Here is a 24,148-nt window from a genome sequence, read left to right as displayed (position 1 = left end):
GATAAAATACTTTGCAAAATTATTAGAGCTCGTGTGTTGCACGGTGGGTAAAATAATCGTGCAAAATTAATTGATTTTTTCAAACAATTATTCTTTTGTGTTTAAGAGCTCGTGGTGTTCATAAATTTTAAAAGTGATTTTGTGTGGTGTTACTAACTTAACGGATACAATTTTTTTATTTCTTAACCGTGCAAAATTATTGAAGCCCATGCGTTACACAGTAAAATAATCGTGCAAAATTAATTAATTTTTAAACAATTTATTCTTTTGAATTTAAGAGCCCGTGGTGGTGTTGACAATATTTAAAAGTAGTTTTGAATGATGTTAGTAATAGTATATCAACGAACTGCTCGTGAACCATCATCATATAATATTTTGTATTCGACCCTTAATCATGTATAAAGTTTTTATATCACAACTATTAATTATTATTTAAATAAATAATACGTAATTCATGAAGATATTATTTTGCTCACGACTAATAACAGACTGACATGTAGGATTATTGACACGCGCTTTATAATAATGTATAGATAGATAGATAATAGATTTAATTGAGAAAATGACATGTAAAATTTATAACACGTGCTAGTACTTATCATAATTTATAGATAGATATATGTCTATATAATTATAATAATATAATAATAATTAGATATTAGATATACTTCGTAACTAGTCCGAATCGGCCCGCGCGTTGCGGCGGGGGCTTTCGGCCTGCGTGTTCATATTTAATGTAGCGTTGTGTATTTACAGAGGGAAAAACGGGCCGTGTGTTAAGCGCCGTTGTAGGTGTCGTCGTCTTCAGTGTTTTTTTAAAAGTATCCGTTTTGAACGTAGTTAGTTTCGTTTTGTTGATAAAATTATTTCGAGTCTAACGGTGCTGTCGGAAAATTTTAACTCGCGTCGAGGAGGAAGATACGGGTTGTCGTTGTGTTTAGCGTTTTTTAAAAAGTGCCCGTTTCGAACGTGGTTAGTTTCGTTTTGTTCATAAAATTATTTCGAGTCTGACGCTGCCGTCGAAAAAATTTAACACGTGCGGAGCGGGAAGATACGGGTTGTCGTTGTGTTTAGCGTTTTTTTGAGAAGTGTCCGTTTTGCGTATAGTTAGTCCCGTTGGGTTTGGAAGATTTTTCCAAGTTGAACGGTGGTCTCTGAAAAATTTAAATCGCACACAGCGAAAAGATAAGGCCCGTTATAAAGTCGGGTGGAATTAGTTTCTTATATTTTAATTAAATTATATATTTACACTTTTTACCCCTAAAAAGTGTAAATTTGAAAGGCTGTTGTTGGGTTTGAGGCGAAGTTGAGAGGCCGGTTGTAATGTGAACGCAAAGTCAAAATTACACTCAAATATAACTAAAGCTACAACATTTCTAATCACTTTTAGTATATAAAGGTTAATAAGGATGTAAATTTACTTTATATGCATGCGAGATAAAAAAAAAGATAGGTAAATGTAAAATCAAAATTGTAAAATATAAAAAAAAATACTATAATGTAATAGTGATATTGATAGAGGTGATAATGATAATGATTAATGATCCTTCTAAAATGCCTTATTTTCTTTTTTTACAACTAAACACTTTATAAAAGCTAAAGATATTATTTTGAAGATGATACTCACATATTTAATATTGATCTATACAAACCTAATTTACTATTATATCCTTAGTTAGAGTAATAGAATAGAGGAGGATCAAAAATTAGTGTGTTACTATGTTTTAGTTTCACTGTAAAACGAGTAAACGGAAGAAGTCAAGTATTTTTATTTTTATTCATGATACAAATACAAACACAATACTATTGTCATCCGTTATCATCAGTTAAACTTAAACCATATCAGAATTCGACGAACCTTGATCACACAGACTCACAGTAAAGCTTTTCTACAATGGCGTAAATATCTACATTCTAAAACTTCATCATTTGAATCAATCGCAATGTTTATATCAAACTTAATTAAAAGCAAGTTAGCATCCGTATTACGCCCATGGCTGTTACAGGAACCGGAATTGGAAATCAAGTTAGGGTTTCTTCGTTGTCAAGTAATCGCTAAAAACCTAGGGTTTAATACTTCTGCATTCAACCAACTTCTAGATGATTCTAGTAGCTTTTACTTCACTCAATTCATAATTGATGAATTGACGCTCCGTATATTCAACTGGTCTGCTCCTGCTTTCATTTGGGAAGTTCAGGGCGTCCACGTCACTATTTCCCCTAGGTTCGATATAATTATATAATTATATATATATATATATATATATATATATATATATATATATATATATATATATATATATATAATATACTGTTACTTTGTGCAGTTTGTGTTATTATATATTGACTTATATGTGTTATTAATTTTTGTAATGTTGATGGATGTGGCAGGATAGTGAAGAGGGATAGAAACTGCGAACTATCAGAAGTTCTGTTCGACGCGAAGAAGAAGGTGCTACGTGAAATCGACCCTGAGGTAAACTCTCTGTGTACAAGTTATTATTAGAAATTGAATGTGCTACTGTAATGTACTAAATGTGATTTGAGGTACCTATATATTGGTGATGTCTTAGTTAGGGTTTATTTGATGTATATGGAAACAAGTTATTAGAAGTAAGTTGACGTGAGAGGGTAATTAGTACTAGTAATTAACTCGATAAGGAAATATAAGTTTCTTCAAGTAATTGAAGAAGATATTGTACATGCATAATTCATCTTGTTTATTAAGAGTTTAATCTGCTTTGCTGCTTATTTCTCATATAAACAAATGCGTTCTTATGAACCTTATAGTGAATGATTGCGTGTATTAGTGACTTGCGTAGTAATTTATCAAATGTTGATTATAACTCTAGTAAGCTCTAATGTTATTCTCTTTTTATTCACTTTTTGTGATGTATCATATTGTCATTACATGTATAATAGGGGAGTGATTTACATGATATAATGGAAAAGCTTGCGGGTATTGACCCATCAAGAAGCCAGAAAACTTCTCTCTCTAAGCTTATCCTGAATTATTGCTCATTGCATATGCACGATATCAATCTACATCTGCACTCTTCTATATCAGATGACCTGGTTGAATGCTTGTGTGAGATAGAGGTGTTTAATGCAGACTCAAGAATAGTCAAACCTCGAAGTTTTCTGAGAGGGTACATGAAATCACTTTTTGTTTTTTCTGAAGAGAACTATTTTGATCTTGATATTAGGGGTTTAAATACAATATTGAAGAGCCATGATCATATTAGTCCGGTATGTTATTCCACTGGTATAATATGTTTCTTGAAATTGAACAATCTTCAATTGATTGAACTCGATTGTTCTATTGTGGAGTTAGCGTTTTCATTTTCCCCTACGGATGTTTCAACAATGTCAGTTATTACAAGAGAATTATCAACGAAACCCCCGTTAATAAGAAGCGGTAAGCAACTCTGGAAAGAAACTGCAATCCGAATAAAGTCAACGCGTAAATGGTCAATGTGGAAATTAGTTAATGTTGTGTGCCTATGGTTACGTTATGTACATGCCTGGGATTATTTATTGTCATTGATTGGATATCCTTTGGACATCATGATAAAACAATCGACAGTAAAGATGTCTAAATGTTTGAAGTTTTCTATATCTGTTAGGCGCCAATGGGAATTAATCTCTGAAATCGAGAAAGAATTACCGGGTCCCGGTATTGCACTCGCCCGTCGAATAGTCAGATACAGAACAGTAAAAAATGTCCCTAAAGAAGAGAAGCCACCTGTCAATAAGTACTTAGATTACTTCCAAAATCCTTTTCTATTACTTGGTATTATATGGAGTACTTTTTGTAGCATTTTTAACTTGATAATGCTCTGGCTACAAGTGAGAAATTCATTTGTTACGGATCCTAACAGTAAAAGGATCGGGGATCTTCCGGAAGATTCCTGTTCGGATGTTTGTTACAGGCTGAGTTTGGGGAAGATATCTATCACTGTTTCCACTGATAATACTGATAAAAAGACGGTTTTAGACAGAAGGGTTTCACGTTTGGATCTACTTTCTTTTTGTATGAGATTTGATACATTTATCATTTTTTACAATGGAAATATTTGTAAGCAACATTTGACTTTCTCCTGTGGGACCTTCAGGGTTACGTCTTCATCTACAAATAACTATGAATACTCATTGAAAGCGCGCAAAACGAATGAAGCTCTAGAATCGAAAAGTATCTTATGGGGTAAACCTACTGTATATTCTGAAATGGTTAGCCTTCCAAATCTGGAAAGTCTTTTAAATCAGATGTGGTCGCATTGGAAAACGTGTTACTCGGGTTTTGAGAAAACTGTGGATGAGAACTCCCAACATCCCTTCATTCTATGTGAAATCAAGCATATGTTGAATGATCAAAGTCAAAGTCGTTCGACTTGTTTCTTTTCAAAATTTTCGTTGGCAATAGGAGAGTTAAACGTATGCTTGGTACAATCGTCAATGTTATCTTTAACTGTACTTGTTTGGCAATTACAAAATGCTTTCAGCTCACCTGCCATTTATGAAAGGGAGAAAACACTCACATCTACTGCCACATCATCAGGGGACCCATGGGATTATCAGTTATTGGTTTTTGAACTGGAAAAGGCACTGCATAAAGTTTTACCTGAAAGGCTTATTCAAGTTGGAGTATTTATGGTTGGTCCTCAAATCCAAGTCTCACTGAGAAAGGACAGTTTGCATAGCAGGACTACAAATTCACGTGATGTAGAAGACGATATACACTTAGCGTTTGATTGTAAAAACATTGAACTTGTTATCTCGCCGAATCTGGCTTCTAGTTCCACACTATTAAAGGAGGTTCTTATTATTGACTTGAGTAAGTCAGATAATGTAAGCTACACGTGTCAAGGGCAATTAATGCTTGATGCTTTCTTGAAAATTCATGGTATGAATGCTTACCTTGATGATTCACCTGAACTTCAACAGTCCCAGATTGTAACACTTAAGCCAACAACGATCCAACTTTCAACAGCAAGGTATGGTGCAAGCTTACTCTTGTTAATTTTCTTTTTTAGCATTTAACTTTGGTACCTTCATATGGGATAAGAACGGACTTGTTATGCTTGTTTAGTAAGTTGTATTACATCCAAGTTACTGTGTTAAATCTTTATCTATTTTGGATAAGCAGACTGTTTAATTGGATCTATACTTTGTGTTCAACTGTCTATGTTTGAGTTTAAACCGTTGTCAGGTTCTCCTACTTAATTCGTTACATGGTCTTACAACATAGATGATAGATCTATTCAATGCTTATTTGATTAACTCCATAATTCATTCATTTTTAAAAGGGTCATCAGGTCATGAACGTCTCCACCTGCAGGTTTGGCTATATGTGATGCTTTTATGAAAGTAGAAATGTTCATACTAAATGAGATAGTCCATGATCTATAAAGTTGAGTGGTACTTAAAGCCAAAGTAGTTTGGAAATAGGGAAAGCACCCGTTGTTTGAATTTTTTTTAGGTGATCTTTCTACTTTGTGGTTGAAATGTATTATGGTAAAACCACAATAAGATAAAGTTTAGCTTACTCGAATGTATACCCAGTACGTATAGCACCAAGCATATCAATATTCAGTTAGGCTTAGCCGTTGGCCCGTTTGGTTGCCTAGGTGTGAAAGAATATTGACCCATAGTTATTTAAGAGTGCATTGTTAATCGCTTGTTGGTTATGTTACCATGAAAGTAAGGACCTCGAATGGGCAGAAATATATGTATTACGCATGAAAATGTATAACCTTGATCGGGCGTCTCTTCTATATCACGGTTAAAGATGAATTTTTATATCAACAAGTATGTAGACTGGCCAGTGGGACTACCCCACTATAAGATCATAACCTGATTGAACATCAGTATGATACAATGCACCACTTTTGGGCAAATTTTTTTTATTGCTGATTCTTGATTGTTTCTTGAGTTTGAGTGATATTAATAAGCTGACTTGTGTTAGGATCCCTTTATTTGTGTTTATTATTTTAGTCTTTTTTTTGCATTGGCTTTTTGAATTTTCAGCCATACACATCGGGAGATTACCTACTCAAATTGTAGGCGCAATCTATTATTTTTCTAATGTATTTTTTCTTTTCCTCTTCTAGGTGTATTTTGTATCTCCTTTTATAATAATTTTTCTGCTTACTTAACTATGGCAGGAAGGATACTTGGTCACTTGGTGAAAGTGTAAATGCTTTCTCTGTAGGCTTTCATGGAAATTCTTCAGGGCTCTCGGGTTTAATTTTTGTTGATGAATTGTCTGAGTTAGCTGAGGTGATCTTCTTCTCGATACGTATTATGTTTTTTTTTGTTGTAAATTTAGTAGGATATTTGGTTCCTTGAACTGTGTTGACTCCTAGGCATATGTGACAGGTATTTAATATCTTGAGTTTTGCTTCTTCTCGTGCCTTAAACACATCTGAATCATCCAGTTCTGTAACTTCTCATCATGTAAATAGTCATGATACGTTGCATGCTGGTTCTGAATATGAGACGCTGGTGAGTACAAGCACTCTCTTATTCTATGAATGTACTTCTGAAATTCAGTCAGTAGATATAATCGTTCACAAATCAAGAAAAACTAGTGCCATTGAAGATCAAGTGACCATCTCAGAATCCTTTACGAACCAGAACATGTCTGTTCAATTCTTGCCTGATAACGGGATTCATATTTCTATTGAGAAAATAAATCTCAAGTTATCATATGAAAAGAAAAAAGTGAATATGGAAGGGCTTGTTGATATTTTTGGTATACGAGCTGTTATATTCAGATATGAACATGGTGTCATGAATAGTTATCCGTTCCCAAAGTCTCAGGATATATGTGAATTATCAGTTTCTAATTGCACACTAAATCTATCTTCCGGAAGTAATATTTCACTCACTGCGGAGGATCAAATTTTAGCCCCGGTGTCGGATACTTGTTTACGCACAAAAATTTCCTCCACTGAGGTTTATTTGTTAGGATGCCCTTTAAAGGATGTAGTAGTTGGAAAACATCATTCAAGTAACCTTAACATTACACTTTCTGTTGATGAAGGCTCTCGGACAAGTATCTCTTGTTGCTGTCAGGTGCCATTTTCCTGACTCAATTCTTTTGTTTTGAGTTCTATTGTTTTGTTGGTAATTGTATCGAAGTGGAGTAGTTAACGTATTATAATCTTGTTAACATGTGTTTTTGACAGGGTGGTATTTTATTCCTGGAACCTGTATCAGCTGTGATGTTTACTCAGTTTGTAAATTCCTATGTACGTCGTGTCAGACATATGTTACGTGGCGTACCATCGTTTCAGGAAAACCTGCCAGCTGTCAATAGTGCTAATATTACTATGACTGTACCTCAGCAAGTAACATGGGGTATCCCTGAAGATTTTACCATGGATCTTTCTCAGTTTTATCTTGCTTTAATGGCTAGAGATGAATCTGGTATGACTCTTTCTCCTGTTCTCAATCAAGGTTGGACTTTTTAGGGAGTACGAGGGTGTTGACAAAGTTTGACTTTGACCTGTTTTGATCGAGTTTTGACCAATTCTGACTGATTTTCCGAGTAATCCCAAGTTTTGGCTGACTTTTGACCGATTTATCGAGTAATCCCGAGTTTGACCAAGTTTGGCCGATCTTGACCAAGTTTGACCGAGTACTCGGCGAGTAATTCTGAGTTCTGCAACACTGACTGAAATATCCTTGACATTTTCTTGTGTTTGACTTTGTGCAGGAAGACTTCAAGAACTTCTGTTTAGTGCTGATATGAAGTTGGATCTTAAAGTTGTGAATATGAAGAAAAAGTTTTTATTCAATCTTTCCCAATTGTCAATTCTTTCTAGAGTTCTTCAAGAATCAACCAAACAACAAACTAATGAAGTTCAGATTCCTCTCATGTCTTCTAACACGTCTATTGATCCATCTTTTCTATCGATACAAAAGGACATGTCAGCAGAACTAAACCCGGCTCATTATGTTGCAATTGATGGAATCGGCCCCAGTTCTGATTTACATATAGAACCACATAGGGAAAATTTGCATCAATTTCCTGGAAACTACATTCTGAAAAAGTTAAGTTGTTTCATAGCAGCTGAGGAGCCCACACCCGTTCCATCCGATACGTTGAAATTGGATCAATTTTGGGTTGGCACTGGTTCTGTTTCTGGCTTTGATGTCTCAATATCGTTACGCGAGATTCAGGTGAGAATCATATGGCCATGGTTATTTTCGAAAATATTAGAAGCTAATTGTGTACACTTTACAAGCGGAATGTATGTATATACTGCAATTCTTATATTTGAGTTACATAATAATACATGTATTAACATAAGAAAGTTCTATTTATTCCATTGCATTGTCAATTAACATTGTTCGTTTGTGGCTTGCTACTATGACTTCAGATGTTGCTTTCGGTTGCTGAACTACCTGGGGTTTCAAGCAAAGAAACAACTGCCAGTGTATCCCGAGGGCAATTGCGTAATGATGACGAACCTGTGAGAAAGTTGGAGGAGATGGTCCAAGATGGTATTCTTTCTGAAGTTTTATTTGTTTATTTGTTATGTTGTTGTCTGTTAGTGGAACCTCGCATATGCGGGATTGAGTTTTGTTGTTGTTGTTGTTGTTGTTGTTTGTTAGTGGAAATGTTCATTAACTCAAAAAAACAAGGGCACTATTACTGTCTTACTGACACGGTAATTTGCCTACTGCATTGTAGGAAGTGTCATTGCTATCCAGGATGTCCATCAGCATATGTATATTGTTGTCGAAGGCGATGCAGAAAGAAAGTACCATTTGGCTGGTGCAATGCATTATTCACTTGCTCGGGAAATGGCTCTTTTTAGGGTTTGCATTCTGCAACTTCACTATTGGAATTATGTTTATGATTTGCTACTCTCTATTTCTACAAGTCATTATTCTATTGATGCAAATATGACTTTTGTTCTAGGTGAAGTATCACCATCAAAGAATATGGAAGTCATCATATCTCTGGTTCTCATTGACCTCATTATGTGCAAAAAATGAATCTGGTGAACCCCTGCAATTAAACTGTAATCCCAGATCGAACTTCGTCGAGCTTTCCAGTTCTAATAACAGTGGGTCAACACTTTGGCGGTCAGTACGTTACAACTCTACAAATCTGGAAGATAGTGAACTGGAGGAATACAACAATGCAGAAAAAAATCTATTTTACTTAATAAATAAAAGGAACGATTCCTCCATAGCTTTTGTTGAAGGGTTTTTAGAGTTTGTTAGCAGCCCTGGAAACCCTTTTAAATTTAAAGTCTTTCAGAGTTCTCATTTGGCTCGTGATCTGTTACTACTAGATAACGTCTCTACACAGGAACCTAAGACTAGTGATCATGATACTTTATGTGAAGATAAACGAAAATCCTTCATTGATGTCACAATTGATAAAATTTCTCTCACCATATATCATGAGCTTTTGGATATAACAGAAAAATTCCCACTTATCCAAATGTCTACGATCGTTCCTGAGTTTATCATACAGATGGTAGATACCAAAACCAGGTTGATGACCAGACTAGTAGTTGAGGTGTACACTTTTGATGCTCAGAGAAACTTATGGTAGGTGTTCATCAAACTTTTTATGTATCTTCATGTTTTTTTATTCTTTTATTTTTGTGTGTGTGTGTTTTTTTTTTTTTTTTTTTTCGTGAATATGCATTAAACAAGTGTCTTATATAGCACTTAAATGCAGGAACACACTTCTACATCCCGTTGAAGTAAGCTTTTTCTGGCGATCGAGGTTTCAAAGTAATGGTTTAGGAACTGTTTCACATCGAATGCCTATTCATTTCTATGTTGGCGTTAAAGAGGTAAGCATCTAAAAGTAATCTGCTTTGATTTGCTGTTGCAAATCGCAATCTAAGGTATCATATTGTGGATTTACAGTTTCGTGTAACAATAACTGAGCTCGCTCTGGACATAATTCTGTTTGTGGTTGGAAATTTGAATTTGGCTGGTCCTTACGCAGTTCAAAACACTCTGATTCTGGCAAACTGCTGCAAGGTATATCCTAATTACATAATATTCGAGTTATTTATATGTTTGAAATAGCAACTACACAACCATTATAGGATTCCATCATTTAACTCCTATGTGTTTTTATAAGTATATTATAATATTATATTTTACCTGATTATATTAGTGTCTTTAACATATGGTTATGGTGCTCATTTTAATTTGCAGGTTGAGAACCAGTCAGACTTGTCTCTTGTTTGTCAGTTTTCAGATAAGCAGTATGTTACAATAGCCAGAAAACAGTCAGCAACTGCGTTTTTACGGTAAATTTAATAATTATAACATTGGCTTAAGCATTTTCGTGTGGTCCTTTTCATTTGCTTACTTTTCATGGATTGATGACACATCTACATATCTTAAATCAATTTAAACTTTCACATGCCCACTTTATTTTCTTACTTTAACTTCACCAAGACGGTTTTGATTTTCATAAATCACATGGTGTCAGGGTGAGTAATTGTATACATTGCACAAGTATACTTATACAATTCCTAAAGCTCTATATTAATAATATATTTAAAACATATGCCATATTGAATCCACAAGTATAAGTATACATATAAAAATGGTAACTTCTAATTAAGTTTATCAAATTATGGATATATAACATCCCTCAGCCACTGTTGTAAAAGATCCCGATTACTCTTGATCAATCCCCGATTACTCCTTTTTAAGAACAGTCCATTCCGATTTTTTAAAATCTATTAATCAGTCAACGTCGGTGAATGGGTCAAAATCGGATTCGTTGGTCAAAGTCGGTCAAAGACAAAATTGGTCAACATTTCAACATGAATTTAAGAAAGAATGTTAGAGTGTTTTTTCTTTTAATCAAAATGAACAATTATATGTATTTTTTTAGACAATTATGTTAAAGATTCTGTTTATGGTTTTCTTCTAATATTTACACATTATTATTCTAATGTATAAAAAGTCAAATCCAATCAATCCCCGATAAATTCCCCAATTGCCGATTTCTCTGTCCAAGTCTCGACCGATTACTCATCAAATAGCGAGTTTTGCAACCTTGCCCTCAACTAGTTGTGATAAAAATGCTGATATTAACTATAAAAATATTTTTACTTTCAAGTTTGATACAATACAATTGTATTCTATTCGCATTTCACTAAGTTATATTTACTGTGGTTGTTGTGTCGTGTGTTTGTAAGGTACTTGGCTTTAGATCAGCCCCCAGAAGCATCAATGGTATCAATTCAGTTTGCACAGCGAGATTTTATAACTCGTCCAATCAAGTTTTCACTCTTGAAAGTTGAAACATTTGCTTGGAGGACACGTATAGTTTCTAAAAATGGTATGGTTTGCGTTTTCGTGCTCATGTCTCTCACTCTACCATTTTCTTGACTCATTTTTAAATGTGGGCCCCACAACAAGCGATTGCTTCTGAAATTTAACTTCTGTCTCTCCTTCACACAAACAGAATCAAAAGCATTTCCTGGGCCATTCGTTATTGTCGAAACTTCATGGAAACCTGAGGTAGAATTTTATTGTACTCATGTTTGATTTGAATGGTGTTTTTTTTTTTGTTTTTTTTTTTTCATGTTTCTAATCTGCTTGTAGGGTGGCTTGTCTATATGTGTCTCCCCCTTGCTAAGGATCTACAACAAAACTGATTTTCCTATGGAGCTCCGTTTTCAACGGCCCGAGCAACAAGAAAACGGATACGTTTCTGTAGTGCTTAAAGCAGGCGACTCATTTGATGATTCTACTGCAGCTTTTGATGCCATAAAAGCTTCTGGCGGATCAAAGAAGGCGTTGGTTTCTTTAAGTGTTGGTATGTTGTGAAGTTGCTTCCTTTTTTATGAATTATTATTAATGTTTAATAAACTTTTAATTATTTGGCAGGTAATTTCATATTCTCATTCAGACCTAAAATATCTGTGGACTCAATGGGATGGTCTGATGAACTCAAAGGTGGAAAGGCTGCTCGTCTCTCTGGATTATTTGATAAAATAAGTTACCAAGTACGCAAAGCTTTCCCGGTTGAATCAGCAAAATCATCCTTCAGTACGGCTCGTACTCTTTCGAAATCAAACGAGGGTGAAATCGATGATCTACACTTTTTAATTCAGAGCACCAAACGGGACGTACCTATTTTACAATCAGAAAAAAGGTCTTCAACAGTTGCACTTTTAGAGCAAAAAGAAATATATATTCTTCCAACCGTTCAGATATCTAATCTATTACAGTTAGAGATACATGTGCTTTTGACTGATAAAGGTAACAAGGAATGTCCATTTTTTGTTTTTTTTTTTTTATTCAGGTCATTTTTGTTAGATTACAACTTTGATCTTGTTGCAGATCACTATTTGCCTCAAGACCGTGAGAACATGAGTAAGCAGGCAACCATTCCTTGTGGGTCAAGTGTTAATTTGTATGCCAACCCTGAGGCAATGTTCTTTACTATTACTTTGACTGCATTTAAGTTAAGGTGTAAGCCTGTAAATTGTGGTGATTGGGTTAAAAAGTTAGCGAAGAAGAATAAAGACAATCAAAACTTGGACATAGAATTAAATTTTGGTGATGGAATGTATTTTGGTTCTTTAAGGCTGTCTTGTGGACATATGGGCATGTTGGAGGTATATCTATAATTTTGTATCTTCATTTCTTTTCTAGTCCTTCCTTTTGAAAGATGATTCATTTTATATTTTTGCAGGCTGCTATATTTACATCATACACACTGAAGAACAACAATGATTTTGGTTTGTTTTGTCTTTCACCGAACCATAAAGATTTATCTAGGTACAACATCTTATAAGCATTCACTCTTTAGCATATTCATTACATTTAACACTTCTCTTTTTCTTTTTTAATAATATAGAAATGAAGCCGAGGAACTTCATTCTCAAGGATATACACGTCTAGGAGCTTTACTGCCTCCTAAGTCATCTATATCATGGTTTCTTAGGTAATAATTCATTGAAGTTGACTTCTTAATCTTATCCTATCAATTATAATTGTAAATAACAAATATATTCTGTTTATGTTCTAAGAACAAACAAGGTGTCCCTGAAGTTATTGGATGACCAAGCAACTGAAAAGGCACTATTAGACTTGGATGCAGTATCAGGACTTACAGAGATAAATCTAGAAGTGGAAAAAGGACCAGGACTGAAATACATTACAAAGTTAGGTGTTTCGTTACATTCATCAATTGGGAAACTAGTACCATCACAAACAGTATCTTTGAGTCCACGTTATGTGGTGTTGAATGAGTCAGATGAAGTAATTACTGTTCGCCAGTGTGATTTAGAGGTTAGCTCTTATACCAATTGTGTAAAATGAAAATTCCCGTTTTTTGTATGCTTATGCTAACATTTAGCATTTTGATTACACTGTGATAAGGATGACATGGATGGTATGACTACTGTCAGCAGTAAACAGAGAAAAACGTTACGTCTTTGCAACAGAACGAGCAGGAAAAAAGAAACTAGCATCTTTGAAAACTTCATCAGAAAACATAGAAATGTTCAAGATGACTCATTGTTGTTTATACAATTTAGACCAAATGAGGCTGGATTAGGCTGGTCAGGGCCAGTATGTGTTGCTTCAATGGGGAGATTTTTTCTAAAATTTCGCAGATCGAAAAATGGAAATGACCAAGAAACTGCAAGTGATGAAAATATGCAGGAATTTGCAGTTGTTAATGTTTCAGAAGAGAATTCGTCTCTTATTTTACGCTTCCACAGACCACCAAACATGAGTCTGCCTTACAGGATTGAAAATCGTTTGCGTAGCTCATCAATAACTTACTATCAAAAGGTGGGACCCTGACTTTTTTCATGTACAAAACACACGTATATAATATTCCAACCAAATTGTGTAAAACACATGATTACATTATAGCTTTATTGTTGCTTCTTTTTCATCATGATCGACTCATTTTCATTAATAATTGTTAACTTCTCAGGGTTCGACAGAACTAGAGACAATAGAACCTTCAAAGGAAGTTAATTATGTATGGGATGATTTATCTCTTACTCGTAAACTGGTCATCCAAATAAGTGGTATTTATTTAATTTGATTTACTCGATTTTGATAGATGAAAATTGATTTATTTTTTTTCTTGATTATCGGCTATCTTTATTACCTTCCATTTTATAGGTTTGCATATGCTACGTGAAGTGAACTTAGACAAGGTGCGCGATTGGAAACCCTTTTATAAAGTTGGGCAATATAGATCGTTAGGGTTTGGTTTCCCTTCAGATAAGAAAGCAGTTGAAAAGGGTAAAATGACAAGTTTAAGTCACTTAAATGAGATTGAGATGGTTAATTTCGGTTATGAAGTTTATGCGGATGGTCTCACAAGAGTTCTTAGAATTTGCGAACGTAATGATAGCCGTAAACACGATAGAGTATTCTATCCTGGTGCAAAAATAACAGTCAGGATCTCTAGATTTGCTATCAACATATGTGAACGTGCTAAACAGGTTAGTCTCTTAATTTCATTTTTTTTTTTAATTTTTATGTTTTCACCTTAAATTTGGTTAATAGGAAGAATCGGATCGGTCAATTATCTACACACCAATCATTGTTATACGGCTTGGTAACATCAGTCTGGATTCCATGATTACTGACCAGCAAAAACTTAATCAAATTAGGGTTCAGGTAACCTTTTCCATACAAGTTCATGCCAGTTTTAGCTATCTTATACTTATGTTTATATTATCCTTCATTTACTTAGTCTCAAGAATATTTATGATTTATGATAAATTAAAAGATAATTATATTGCAGTCAATAAGTGTGGACGAAAAGTGGGTCGGGGCTCCGTTTGCAGCAATGCTGCGCAGGCATCAAACAGGATTCTCAGATGCGTCTGATAGCATGCTCCGTGTAGTACTAATACTACTTCCATCCAGTTCTAATATCAGACAAGTTAAATACTTGTCAATTATTCTTCAGGTAGGGACATAAATTCTTTAAGTGCAGTATTCACCATTTTAATATGTTTTTTTATGTATTGTATATGTTATAATTAATTATTACCAATTTTTACCTGTGACATCACGGAGTAATATCAATAATTCATTTACTAATAGTTCATTAATTAATTAATATTTAGTAATAAATAATAATAAATAATAATTAATTAGGAGAGAGACAAATAACTAATTATGCGATGGACAAATAACTACTCCGTAATAATTAAGGTTTTGGTGTTGATTCTAATCAATGGTTGAAATTCAAATTAGTGGTTGAAATTCAAATCATCGTAGGTTTAAAAATAGGAGAGACAAATATGACATCATCACCCATATCAATGGTAAGATTATGATCATATTAGCCATTTAAACGATTGGGATTGAATATGCTTACCTAATTATGAATTTCTTTTTCTATATAAGTTAGATCATTTTTTTTTTTTAAAAGAAAATTAGAGATTGCAAAATGTCCTTGTTGGGCAATGTCAAAACTCGAAACAGATTATCTCTTTGTATGGCTTCATTCAGGTTGAACTGAGATACTTTTGCTCAAAAATATAATATATATTTATTTTAATATTCAGGGTGTCTAATATGGTCACAAATTAATACAAACCTTAATCAGAATAAAGGAGATAGAACATTATGGGTGACTTTCAACCCAATCGACCAGTTCCTATTTTATTCGACCTGCATATGAATTGGTGGTTGATTCAAATACCGACATTGTTGTGCTATACATTCTGAGTGCATAAATTGACAATATTTCATTATATAATTAATGCAACTTTTGTGCATCTGCAGCCAGTTGACTTGAACCTGGATGAGGAAACCATGATGAGAATTGTCCCTTTCTATAGAAAATCTCTCAGTGACCCAAATTCGCCTAGTCAGCAGTATTACTTTGATCATTTTGAGATCCATCCAGTAAAGGTTCATTACTGCTCTCTTTTTGTACATTAAACACTGTTTTATCTTTAATCAGTAATTAAACAACATTTGTTACATATGCTGAAGATCATAGCAAGCTTTCTCCCAGGAGATTCATATTCCAGCTATAATTCAACACAGGAGACACTGAGGTCTTTGCTGCACAGTGTAATTAAGGTATAATATTATAAAATAATATTCTAACTATAATAAGTATAATTATTATTATTATATATTGGACTTGCTAATGTTGTTTAATAATCTATTAGGTTCCTGAAATAAAAAACAAGACTGTTGAACTGAATGGGGTTCTCGTTACTCATGCTTTGATTACTATACGTGAACTCTCTATCAAGTGTGCACAACATTATTCATGGTAACCGTACCATCTAAACTCGAATATGATATTTTTCTTTGATGTTATCTCATCATCTTTTTATTTTATATTATCTGTTTATGTAGGTATGTCATGCGAGCAGTCTATATAGCAAAAGGAAGCCCATTGCTTCCTCCGGCCTTTGCTTCAATTTTTGATGACTTAGCTTCGTCGTCTCTTGATGTCTTCTTTGATCCGTCAAGTGCCTTGGTCAATCTTCCTGGTCTTACCTTAGGTCTTCTCCCCTTTATTCATTATTTATTTAATTAAAATCACTTATAATATTCTCTTGCTATAACATGTCTCGTATAGAGATTAGAGATGATTATTGTATTAAACCAACAAAAAAAGTTGGTGACTAAACCTTAGAACTTTAGAACTTCATCAACTTTTAAAGTCTTTGAGTTTATATCAGCTATTTGTCTGTTAAGTTAAACCTCGCGTCTATCTTAAATCTACTTGCTTGGAACATGTTGTTTCCCGAGCACATAGTTTCTTTGCATACCTTTATCTAGAGACGGCAAAATGTGATGATTTGGCATTTTTGTAAGTCGTAAAAATATTTGTATTAAATATGTTTATAAGCCGTAATTACTGTATCAAAACTGTTCACAAAACCAGTTGTTAAAATAATAATCTACTTATATTAACCAAGTGATTTAGAGGCTTTAAGCAACTGGGCACACATCGGGTGACCTTCGATTGTTTGTTGTGGCGACTCATTGAACCCATTTTCTTTTTAGCTAAGTAATAAACTTTTACCGGTTGGCGATAAATTCGAGCCATTTCTGGGTAAGAACAAAATTTTCACCTCTAAAAGATTAAATGTATCTCTGTCATTTGGATTCTGTTTGGCTACTGACAAAACAATTTAAACCCATTGCTTAAGCTGGATTAACAACCCATTTATGCCCATTTCTTTTTGCTGAAGTTTAAACACCTTGCTTAATGCTTACAGGTACGTTCAAGCTTCTCAGTAAATGCATTGATGGTAAAGGATTTTCTGGTACCAAGCGTTATTTAGGCGATCTTGGGAAAACTGTAAGTAAATTTTTTTATTTTATCAATTTAAGTTAAAAAAAATTTCAAGTTTCATGACCTCTGTAGCATGTTGTCGACTTGATGTTGCAGCTAAAAATGGCTGGGTCGAACATACTTTTTGCTGCTGTCACTGAGGTTTCAGATTCGGTGCTGAAGGGAGCAGAAACCAGTGGGTTCAATGGAATGGTAAACCTTCTTTTATTCAAAAAAAAAAAAAATAAAATAAAAAATAAAATATATGTTACAGCTAAATTATTCATGTTTTTTATTAATATTTGTATGTGCATATTCTTTTTCCAGTTTAATGGTTTTCAACAAGGTATACTGAAATTGGCAATGGAGCCCTCTGTATTAGGGAGCGCTTTTACAGAAGGTGGCCCGGATAGAAAAATTAAGCTTGATCGTAATCCCGGTATCGATGAGGTAATTTCATCGTATTTGACTATTTGACCCAAATTTGCCTTGAGGATCTTTGTTTCTGTCATCCAATCATTATTATTTTGTTGGGATTTGACAGTTATATATCGAAGGATATTTGCAAGCCATGTTGGATACTATGTATAAACATGAATATCTCAAAGTTAGAGTGATTGATGACCAGGTATAACATTCATACCAGTGCTAGCTTTTGATTATACATAATATTTCATATTTTATATTTCATATATGTATTTAATATTTGTAGGTTATACTGAAGAATCTGCCACCAAACAGCGTTCTTATAGACGAAATAATGGACCATGTGAAGGGTTTTCTTGTAAGCAAGACATTGTTGAAAGGAGAGATTTCATCGTATCCATTACGTCATCTTCGAGGAGATAATGTAAGTCTACATAAATCATATAAATTGCAACTCGAACCATTTCGTTATTACTTATAAAATGCATTAACATGTGATTGTGTTTCCCTCTTTTGCAGGAATGGAGAATCGGTCCAACAATTATAACTTTGTGTGAGCACCTCTTTGTAAATTTCGCAATCGGGTGGTTAAGAAAACAGGCTGGTGAACTGACTTCTAAAATCGAATGGGAGAATAAGTTGAGCCAGGGTGGTGTTGAAAAAGCCATTGATACACCAGTATCCTCTACTACAAAACATCAAAGTAAGGTGTCTGTTTTGAAATGGGGTGTTGGAAGGTTTGTGTTTGCAGGTTTAGTTGCATATGTTGATGGTAGGTTATGTCGTTCTATACCTAATCCTGTAGCTAGGCGCATTGTTAGTGGCTTCGTATTGAGTTTTCTTGACAAAAATGATGATAACTGAGCCTCACTTTACTTTTATCTTTGTATATTTCTTGTATAGTGTTAGAAGCCTCTTAGACTTTTACAAAAGTTCAAACCAAGAATGAACTCTTAGCTGAGGTTGCAAAGTGTACAGATATGGGAGAAAATCTTTACCGCTTAAATGGTTCGATAGATTTACAATTTTGTCTATGTTGGATGTTATTTTTCTATTAAGGAAATTAAAGAAAAAGTTGTAACTATAATCTCGTTCACTTTAAAATTATGCATGCAAAACTAGTACAAAAAATACATGCTTATGAAGTATTACCTAATTATATCGATATCAATTTTATTTCAGAAATTGACTACGTTTATCATATTTATATTTTCACTTTTAGTCAAGGTTTAATTTAAAACTAGCTGGGGGCTATAGATGGTGTAATTGTGAGGTAACTGGTTTGGGTTGAGTAGCTCAACAAAAAAGTTGGTTGTTCAGTGCCAAAGATGTAATGGAGTATATTTAAGTTAATGAATTAATAATTGCCTCTGTTCCGGAGTTTTGGGATGAAAGAAATGTAATGAAGAGAAGAGAATGATATGCGAGTGAAAAGAAGGGGAGTGATTATAGAATTAAGTTTAGTGTTCCCTAGTTAGCAAAGGAAATGGAATGATTGCTGTGTATTATCATGAGCGAAAATGACTTCCTCTCCAAATCAGTTCAAAACCGCCCAAATTGGAAGGATTATAAGGAAAGGAAGTTAACACAATTTTCCTTCCCCTTCTTTCCTTTTCCACCATTAAAAAAACTAGGGAACAACAACAACAACAACAACAACACTCAATTCTACTAAAGTGAAGTATGGGGAGGTTAGATGTAGGCAGTCTTTTCCTCTACCCTAAAGTAAAAGGAAATTCATTCTTCTACCCAGGATACCTATCGGTCCCCAGGTAGAGGAAGTCGTCCCTCCCTATTCTGTAGAGTAGAGAGGCTGCTTTCTAGGGACCTCCGACCAGAAAGAACTATGAAATCCGATATGTAAAGTAAAAATATACAAGTAAAGTTGGCAAAATAGAAGCTTTACCATGAATAATGTATACTCCAATACGATATATATAGGTAAATAAAGCATATAACAATATTGAGTAATATAACATATAAGTAAAATATGTGAGTGTTAAATATGCAAGTATAACAAGTCATGTAAGTAAAATAAGTATACGTAAACATGTTGGTAAGAAGCATGTAGGTATAATATGCAGTATAAAATAGATGGTATACTATGTAGGCATAGACAAATAAATATGCTATGTTAGCATAAAAACATGTGATATGTAGGTACCTATAAATTAATTGCTATATAATGTAATACAAATATGTAACCATATAGTGCAATAAAGCATGTGAATATGCTACAATAAGTATAGATATATTATATATCCATAAAACATGTCCAGCCAATACGTAAAGTCCCACGAAAAAAAAAAAAAAAAAAAAATTTATGAAGTGCACACAAGCAAGTAGGCAAGAAATATAATATAAATATATAAGATAAATAAACACCATGTAGAACCTAGTCATCTATTCTAATTCTACTCCTCCACAAATTCCTATCAGAAGTCATGTCCTCGGTCAATAAGAGCTCCTTCATGTCAAGCTTCAATCTATCCTCCAACCTACGTTTGGGTCTACCCCTTCTCCTTACGCCCCCAACAACGAGGGTCTCGACTCTCCTAACCGGGGCTAAAAGTGGGCGCCTCATAACATGCCCGAACCATCTAAGTCGTCATTCCCTCAACTTGTTGGTTATGTTCCCAACTTCCAAGTTCTCCCTAAAAACTCCATTTGGTATCATATCTAGCATGGTCTTGGCACACGTCCACCTAAGCATCCTCATTTCTGCCACCTCCATCCTCCTCTCTTGGGCTTTCGTCATTGGCCAACACTCTGAGCCGTACAACATGGCCGGTCTGATTGCGACCTTGAAAAATTTCCCTTTCAATTTAAGGGGTACCTTCTTGTCGCACAACACCCCTTTCGCTGCCCTCCACTTCAACCATCCTACTCGTATACGATGCGTCACGTCCTCATCTATCCTTCCCGATTTGTGAAGCATCGAGCCTAAATATCTAAAGGACTCTTGTGGAGGTAAAATCTGATCCCCAATTCTGACATCCACTAAATCCTCTTGTTCTTCTTCGCTCGTCTTGAAATCGCATCTAAGGTACTCCGATTTAAGTCTGCTAATCTGTAGGCCATTTGATTCTAGTGCAGTCCTCCATTGCTCTAGCCTTCTGTTAAGCTCCTCCTGGGAATCCGAAACTAAAACAATATCGTCGGCGAATATTAGGCACCATGGGATGTTATCTTGTATCCTCTTAGTTAGTTCGTCTAGGATCAAAGCGAAAAGATATGGGCTAAGGGCCGATCCCTGATGTAAACCTACCTCTACAGGGAAAAACTCTGTGTTTCCCACTGCCGTGCGTACGCGAGTCTTCGCCCCATCGTACATATCTCTAATAGTTCTTATATATCTACTTGGGACACCCCTAGCGTTAAGAGTCTTCCAAATCAGCTCGCGCGGGATACAGTCATAAGCCTTTTCCAGGTCTAAGAACGCCATGTGTAGGTTCTTTTGTTTTTCCCTATACTTCTCCATAAGGCTTCTAACGATGTGAATCGCCTCAATCGACGAGCGTCCTGGCATGAAACCGAATTGGTTCTCTGAAACCTTTGTCTCGCGTCGGAGCCTCGTCTCAATCACTCTCTCCCAAAGCTTCATAGTATGACTAAGTAACTTTATGCCTCTGTAATTACTACATATTTGTGCATCTCCCTTGTTCTTGTAAATGGGGATGACCTCACTGAGTCTCCATTCCATAGGCATCTTTGCGCTTCTAAACATCGTGTTGAAAAGGTTTGTCAACCATCTAACCCCATCGCCTCCTAGGCACCTCCACGCTTCAATCGGGATTTGGTCTGGTCCTACTGCTTTGTTTCTCCCCATCTTTCGTAGGGCTGATCTAACTTCCTCCTGGTTAATCCTCGTGCAGTAACAGTTGTTTTGATATTCACGAACCTCGCGGAGTTCCCCGTTCCACTCTGTTCTTTCCCTACCAAAAAGGGATGCAAAATACTCTTCCCATCTTTTCTTAATAAGGTCTTCTCTCACTATACTTTGACCCGCTTCATCCTTGATATATTTGACGTTAACTAAGTCCCTGCCTCTTCGCTCCCTAGCTTTAGCTATTCTATATATGTCATTGGCTCCCTCTTTAGAGTCTAGTTTCCTATATAAATCTTCATAAGCTTTGTCTTTTGCAATTGCTACGGCCTTCTTTGCTTCTCTTTTAGCTTCTTTATATCTTTCTTCTACCCTAGTTCTCTCTGCAGGTGTCCCTTCTCCAAAAGTAATGAGCTCCCTAAACCTCATCTGCTTTAACGCGACTTTCGTTTGGACATCGTCACTAAGCCACCACGATTCTCTACTACTCTTATGGGCTCTCGATGTCCCTAATGCCATCCCTAAAGCTTCTTTTGCCACCTCTCTGATAGTGGACGCCATGCGGTTCCATAACTGGTCCACGTTAGCAGGGGCTACGTTATCCCCTTCTACACTCAATCTATCGGCCACAGTCGTTCTAAAAGTCTCTGCCTTCGCTCCATGTAGGTTCTTCCAAAGGATTCTATGTTGCACAACCTTAGCCCTCCTACGAACTCTTCCCCGGGTAACTAGGTCCATGATCAACAATCTGTGCTGGGAGGAGCACGTATATGCTGGAAGGACCTTACAGTCCCTACATGTCCTAAGTTCCCCTTTACGAAGGAGCAAAAAGTCAATCTGGGTGCAACGGCCCCCACTATAAAAAGTGGCTAACTGAGCATCCCTCTTCTTGAAAAAAGAGTTGGCTACAACCAACTCGTGGGCAATGGCAAACTCAACGATTGAGCGCCCTTCTTCATTTCTAGGACCAAACCCAAAACCCCCATGGGCTCCCTCGTAACCTTCTGCCTCCACTCCTATGTGTCCATTCAGATCACCCCCTATAATTAGTCGATGATCCGCTGGGCACCCCCTCACTACCTCATCTAACAATTCCCAAAAACTCTTCTTTTCCGCATCACTTAAACCCGCATGAGGTGCGTACGCGCTAATGACCGTGAAAGTTTCCTCCTTAATAATTAGACTAACCGACATAATCCTATCGCTAAACCTACCCACGTCAACAACGTTATCCTTATGTAGATTTCCCAAAAAGATACCTACCCCGTTCCGTGCTATCCTAGAACCTGAGTACCACAACATATAGTCCTTAATATCCACTGCCCCTTCACCCTTCCATCTAGTCTCTTGAACACACCCTATGTCCACATTACACTTAAGAAAGGTATCAATGAGCTCAATCCTTTTACCCGTCAAGGTTCCTATATTCCAACTACCCACTCTAATCCTACCAAGGGTGGCCACCCTACTACCGCCTCTAACCCCTCTAGACCTACCCACCCCTAAACTAGGAGGACATGACCTCAAGTTACCATAGGTATGCGTAAGATCTATATTAACCTATATATCAAAAGATGACCCAAGTAGAGACTAAAAATAAGAAAATATGACTATGCTAAAAAGTATTTGTTATTACTTATGATATTAAGAACAGAAAATAAAATAAAATATAGATGTATGTTATGGATAATATAAAGATTTCAAAAGGAAAAGCAAGTGTAACAGTGATATCACTACAAATATAAATATATCAGTATAGTCTATATAAATATAAATATATCAATATATGTCTAGACAGAAATACGTTTATACTTTTACACCTAATAAATACAAGTATAAGAAAGCAAGTAAAACAGTGATATTAGTAATAGACAAGAATCAGATAGCAGTTAACACAAAGATAAATTGAGAGAGAGAAACGTAACCAGCCGGAAAATTTAATTTCCGGTAACAGGCGGCGGTGGTGGCGGTGGCGATCAGCGGGAGTAATGCGGTGAGGCAAAGGGTGGTAATATTCTATGCGAAAAAAACCTTCTTGGGCCAGGAATGGGGTCTGTGATTGTTCACTCGCCGAGATTTGACCGGAAAAGCTTGTAAATTGGCCGGAAAAATCGACCTACGGCGGATGTTCTTGGCGGCGCGTGGGACCTCCGACGCCGACGAGACTGGTCTGGTTATGATCGTTAGCTATAATCGAGTTAAATAGGAGTGGTGGTGTCTTCTTAAAATCGACAGATTTGATGAATTAGACTAGCAAAATTTTGACACTCTTGGTAAAAAGTTTACGTTGGGAGAAAAAGCAGAAGAGAGAGAGACTAAAAAAACTAGGGAACATATTTTCTTATTCCTCTTCTTTCCAAAACCTCTTTTCTCTCCAAATATATTCTCTGGAACAGACAGGGGAATTGAGTAATCAAAACAAACATCATTTTCACTACAACCAACCTATTAACCTATTAAATGTCAAATTTGTGACGGTAATAAAGCTAGCTGGGTGGAACTTAACGGATGGTGATGTGACCATGACATCATCAGCTGCTTCCGTTTCTTCCTCACCGTATAATCGTAGTGAGAAATCATTTGGTGGGACCCCATTTAAATTTATGGAT

At 35.5% G+C, this 24,148-nt stretch overlaps 2 protein-coding genes across 2 annotated transcripts; one reads left to right on the top strand and one right to left on the bottom strand.

Annotated features, from left to right (window-relative positions):
• Positions 1 to 1,911: 1,911 nt before the first annotated feature.
• Positions 1,912 to 18,632, top strand: LOC139848961 (uncharacterized). The gene is made up of 36 exons (XM_071838641.1): positions 1,912 to 2,224; positions 2,392 to 2,476; positions 2,923 to 4,994; positions 6,165 to 6,279; positions 6,379 to 7,077; positions 7,191 to 7,431; positions 7,721 to 8,187; positions 8,388 to 8,511; positions 8,702 to 8,829; positions 8,933 to 9,573; positions 9,707 to 9,824; positions 9,901 to 10,017; positions 10,198 to 10,292; positions 11,196 to 11,338; positions 11,465 to 11,520; positions 11,605 to 11,818; positions 11,890 to 12,264; positions 12,346 to 12,623; positions 12,701 to 12,786; positions 12,866 to 12,952; positions 13,038 to 13,299; positions 13,390 to 13,806; positions 13,955 to 14,051; positions 14,149 to 14,474; positions 14,539 to 14,652; positions 14,780 to 14,947; positions 15,772 to 15,900; positions 15,985 to 16,074; positions 16,167 to 16,273; positions 16,360 to 16,508; positions 17,232 to 17,314; positions 17,405 to 17,500; positions 17,615 to 17,737; positions 17,832 to 17,915; positions 18,000 to 18,137; positions 18,233 to 18,632. The coding sequence occupies exons 1-36, from the start codon at positions 1,944 to 1,946 to the stop codon at positions 18,575 to 18,577; spliced, it is 9,150 nt and encodes a 3,049-aa protein (XP_071694742.1). The 5' UTR covers positions 1,912 to 1,943; the 3' UTR covers positions 18,578 to 18,632.
• Positions 18,633 to 19,505: 873 nt separating this feature from the next.
• On the bottom strand, positions 19,506 to 24,134 carry LOC139848960 (uncharacterized). The gene is made up of 4 exons (XM_071838640.1): positions 24,096 to 24,134; positions 21,964 to 23,099; positions 21,490 to 21,825; positions 19,506 to 19,557 (listed from the first exon to the last, which is right to left on the bottom strand). The coding sequence occupies exons 1-4, from the start codon at positions 24,132 to 24,134 to the stop codon at positions 19,506 to 19,508; spliced, it is 1,563 nt and encodes a 520-aa protein (XP_071694741.1).
• Between the last annotated feature and the right edge of the window lie 14 nt (positions 24,135 to 24,148).

This window comes from Rutidosis leptorrhynchoides, chromosome 5 (assembly GCF_046630445.1).
Source record: "Rutidosis leptorrhynchoides isolate AG116_Rl617_1_P2 chromosome 5, CSIRO_AGI_Rlap_v1, whole genome shotgun sequence".
NCBI lineage: Eukaryota > Viridiplantae > Streptophyta > Magnoliopsida > Asterales > Asteraceae > Rutidosis > Rutidosis leptorrhynchoides.
This window is presented reverse-complemented; position numbering and strand designations above follow the sequence as displayed.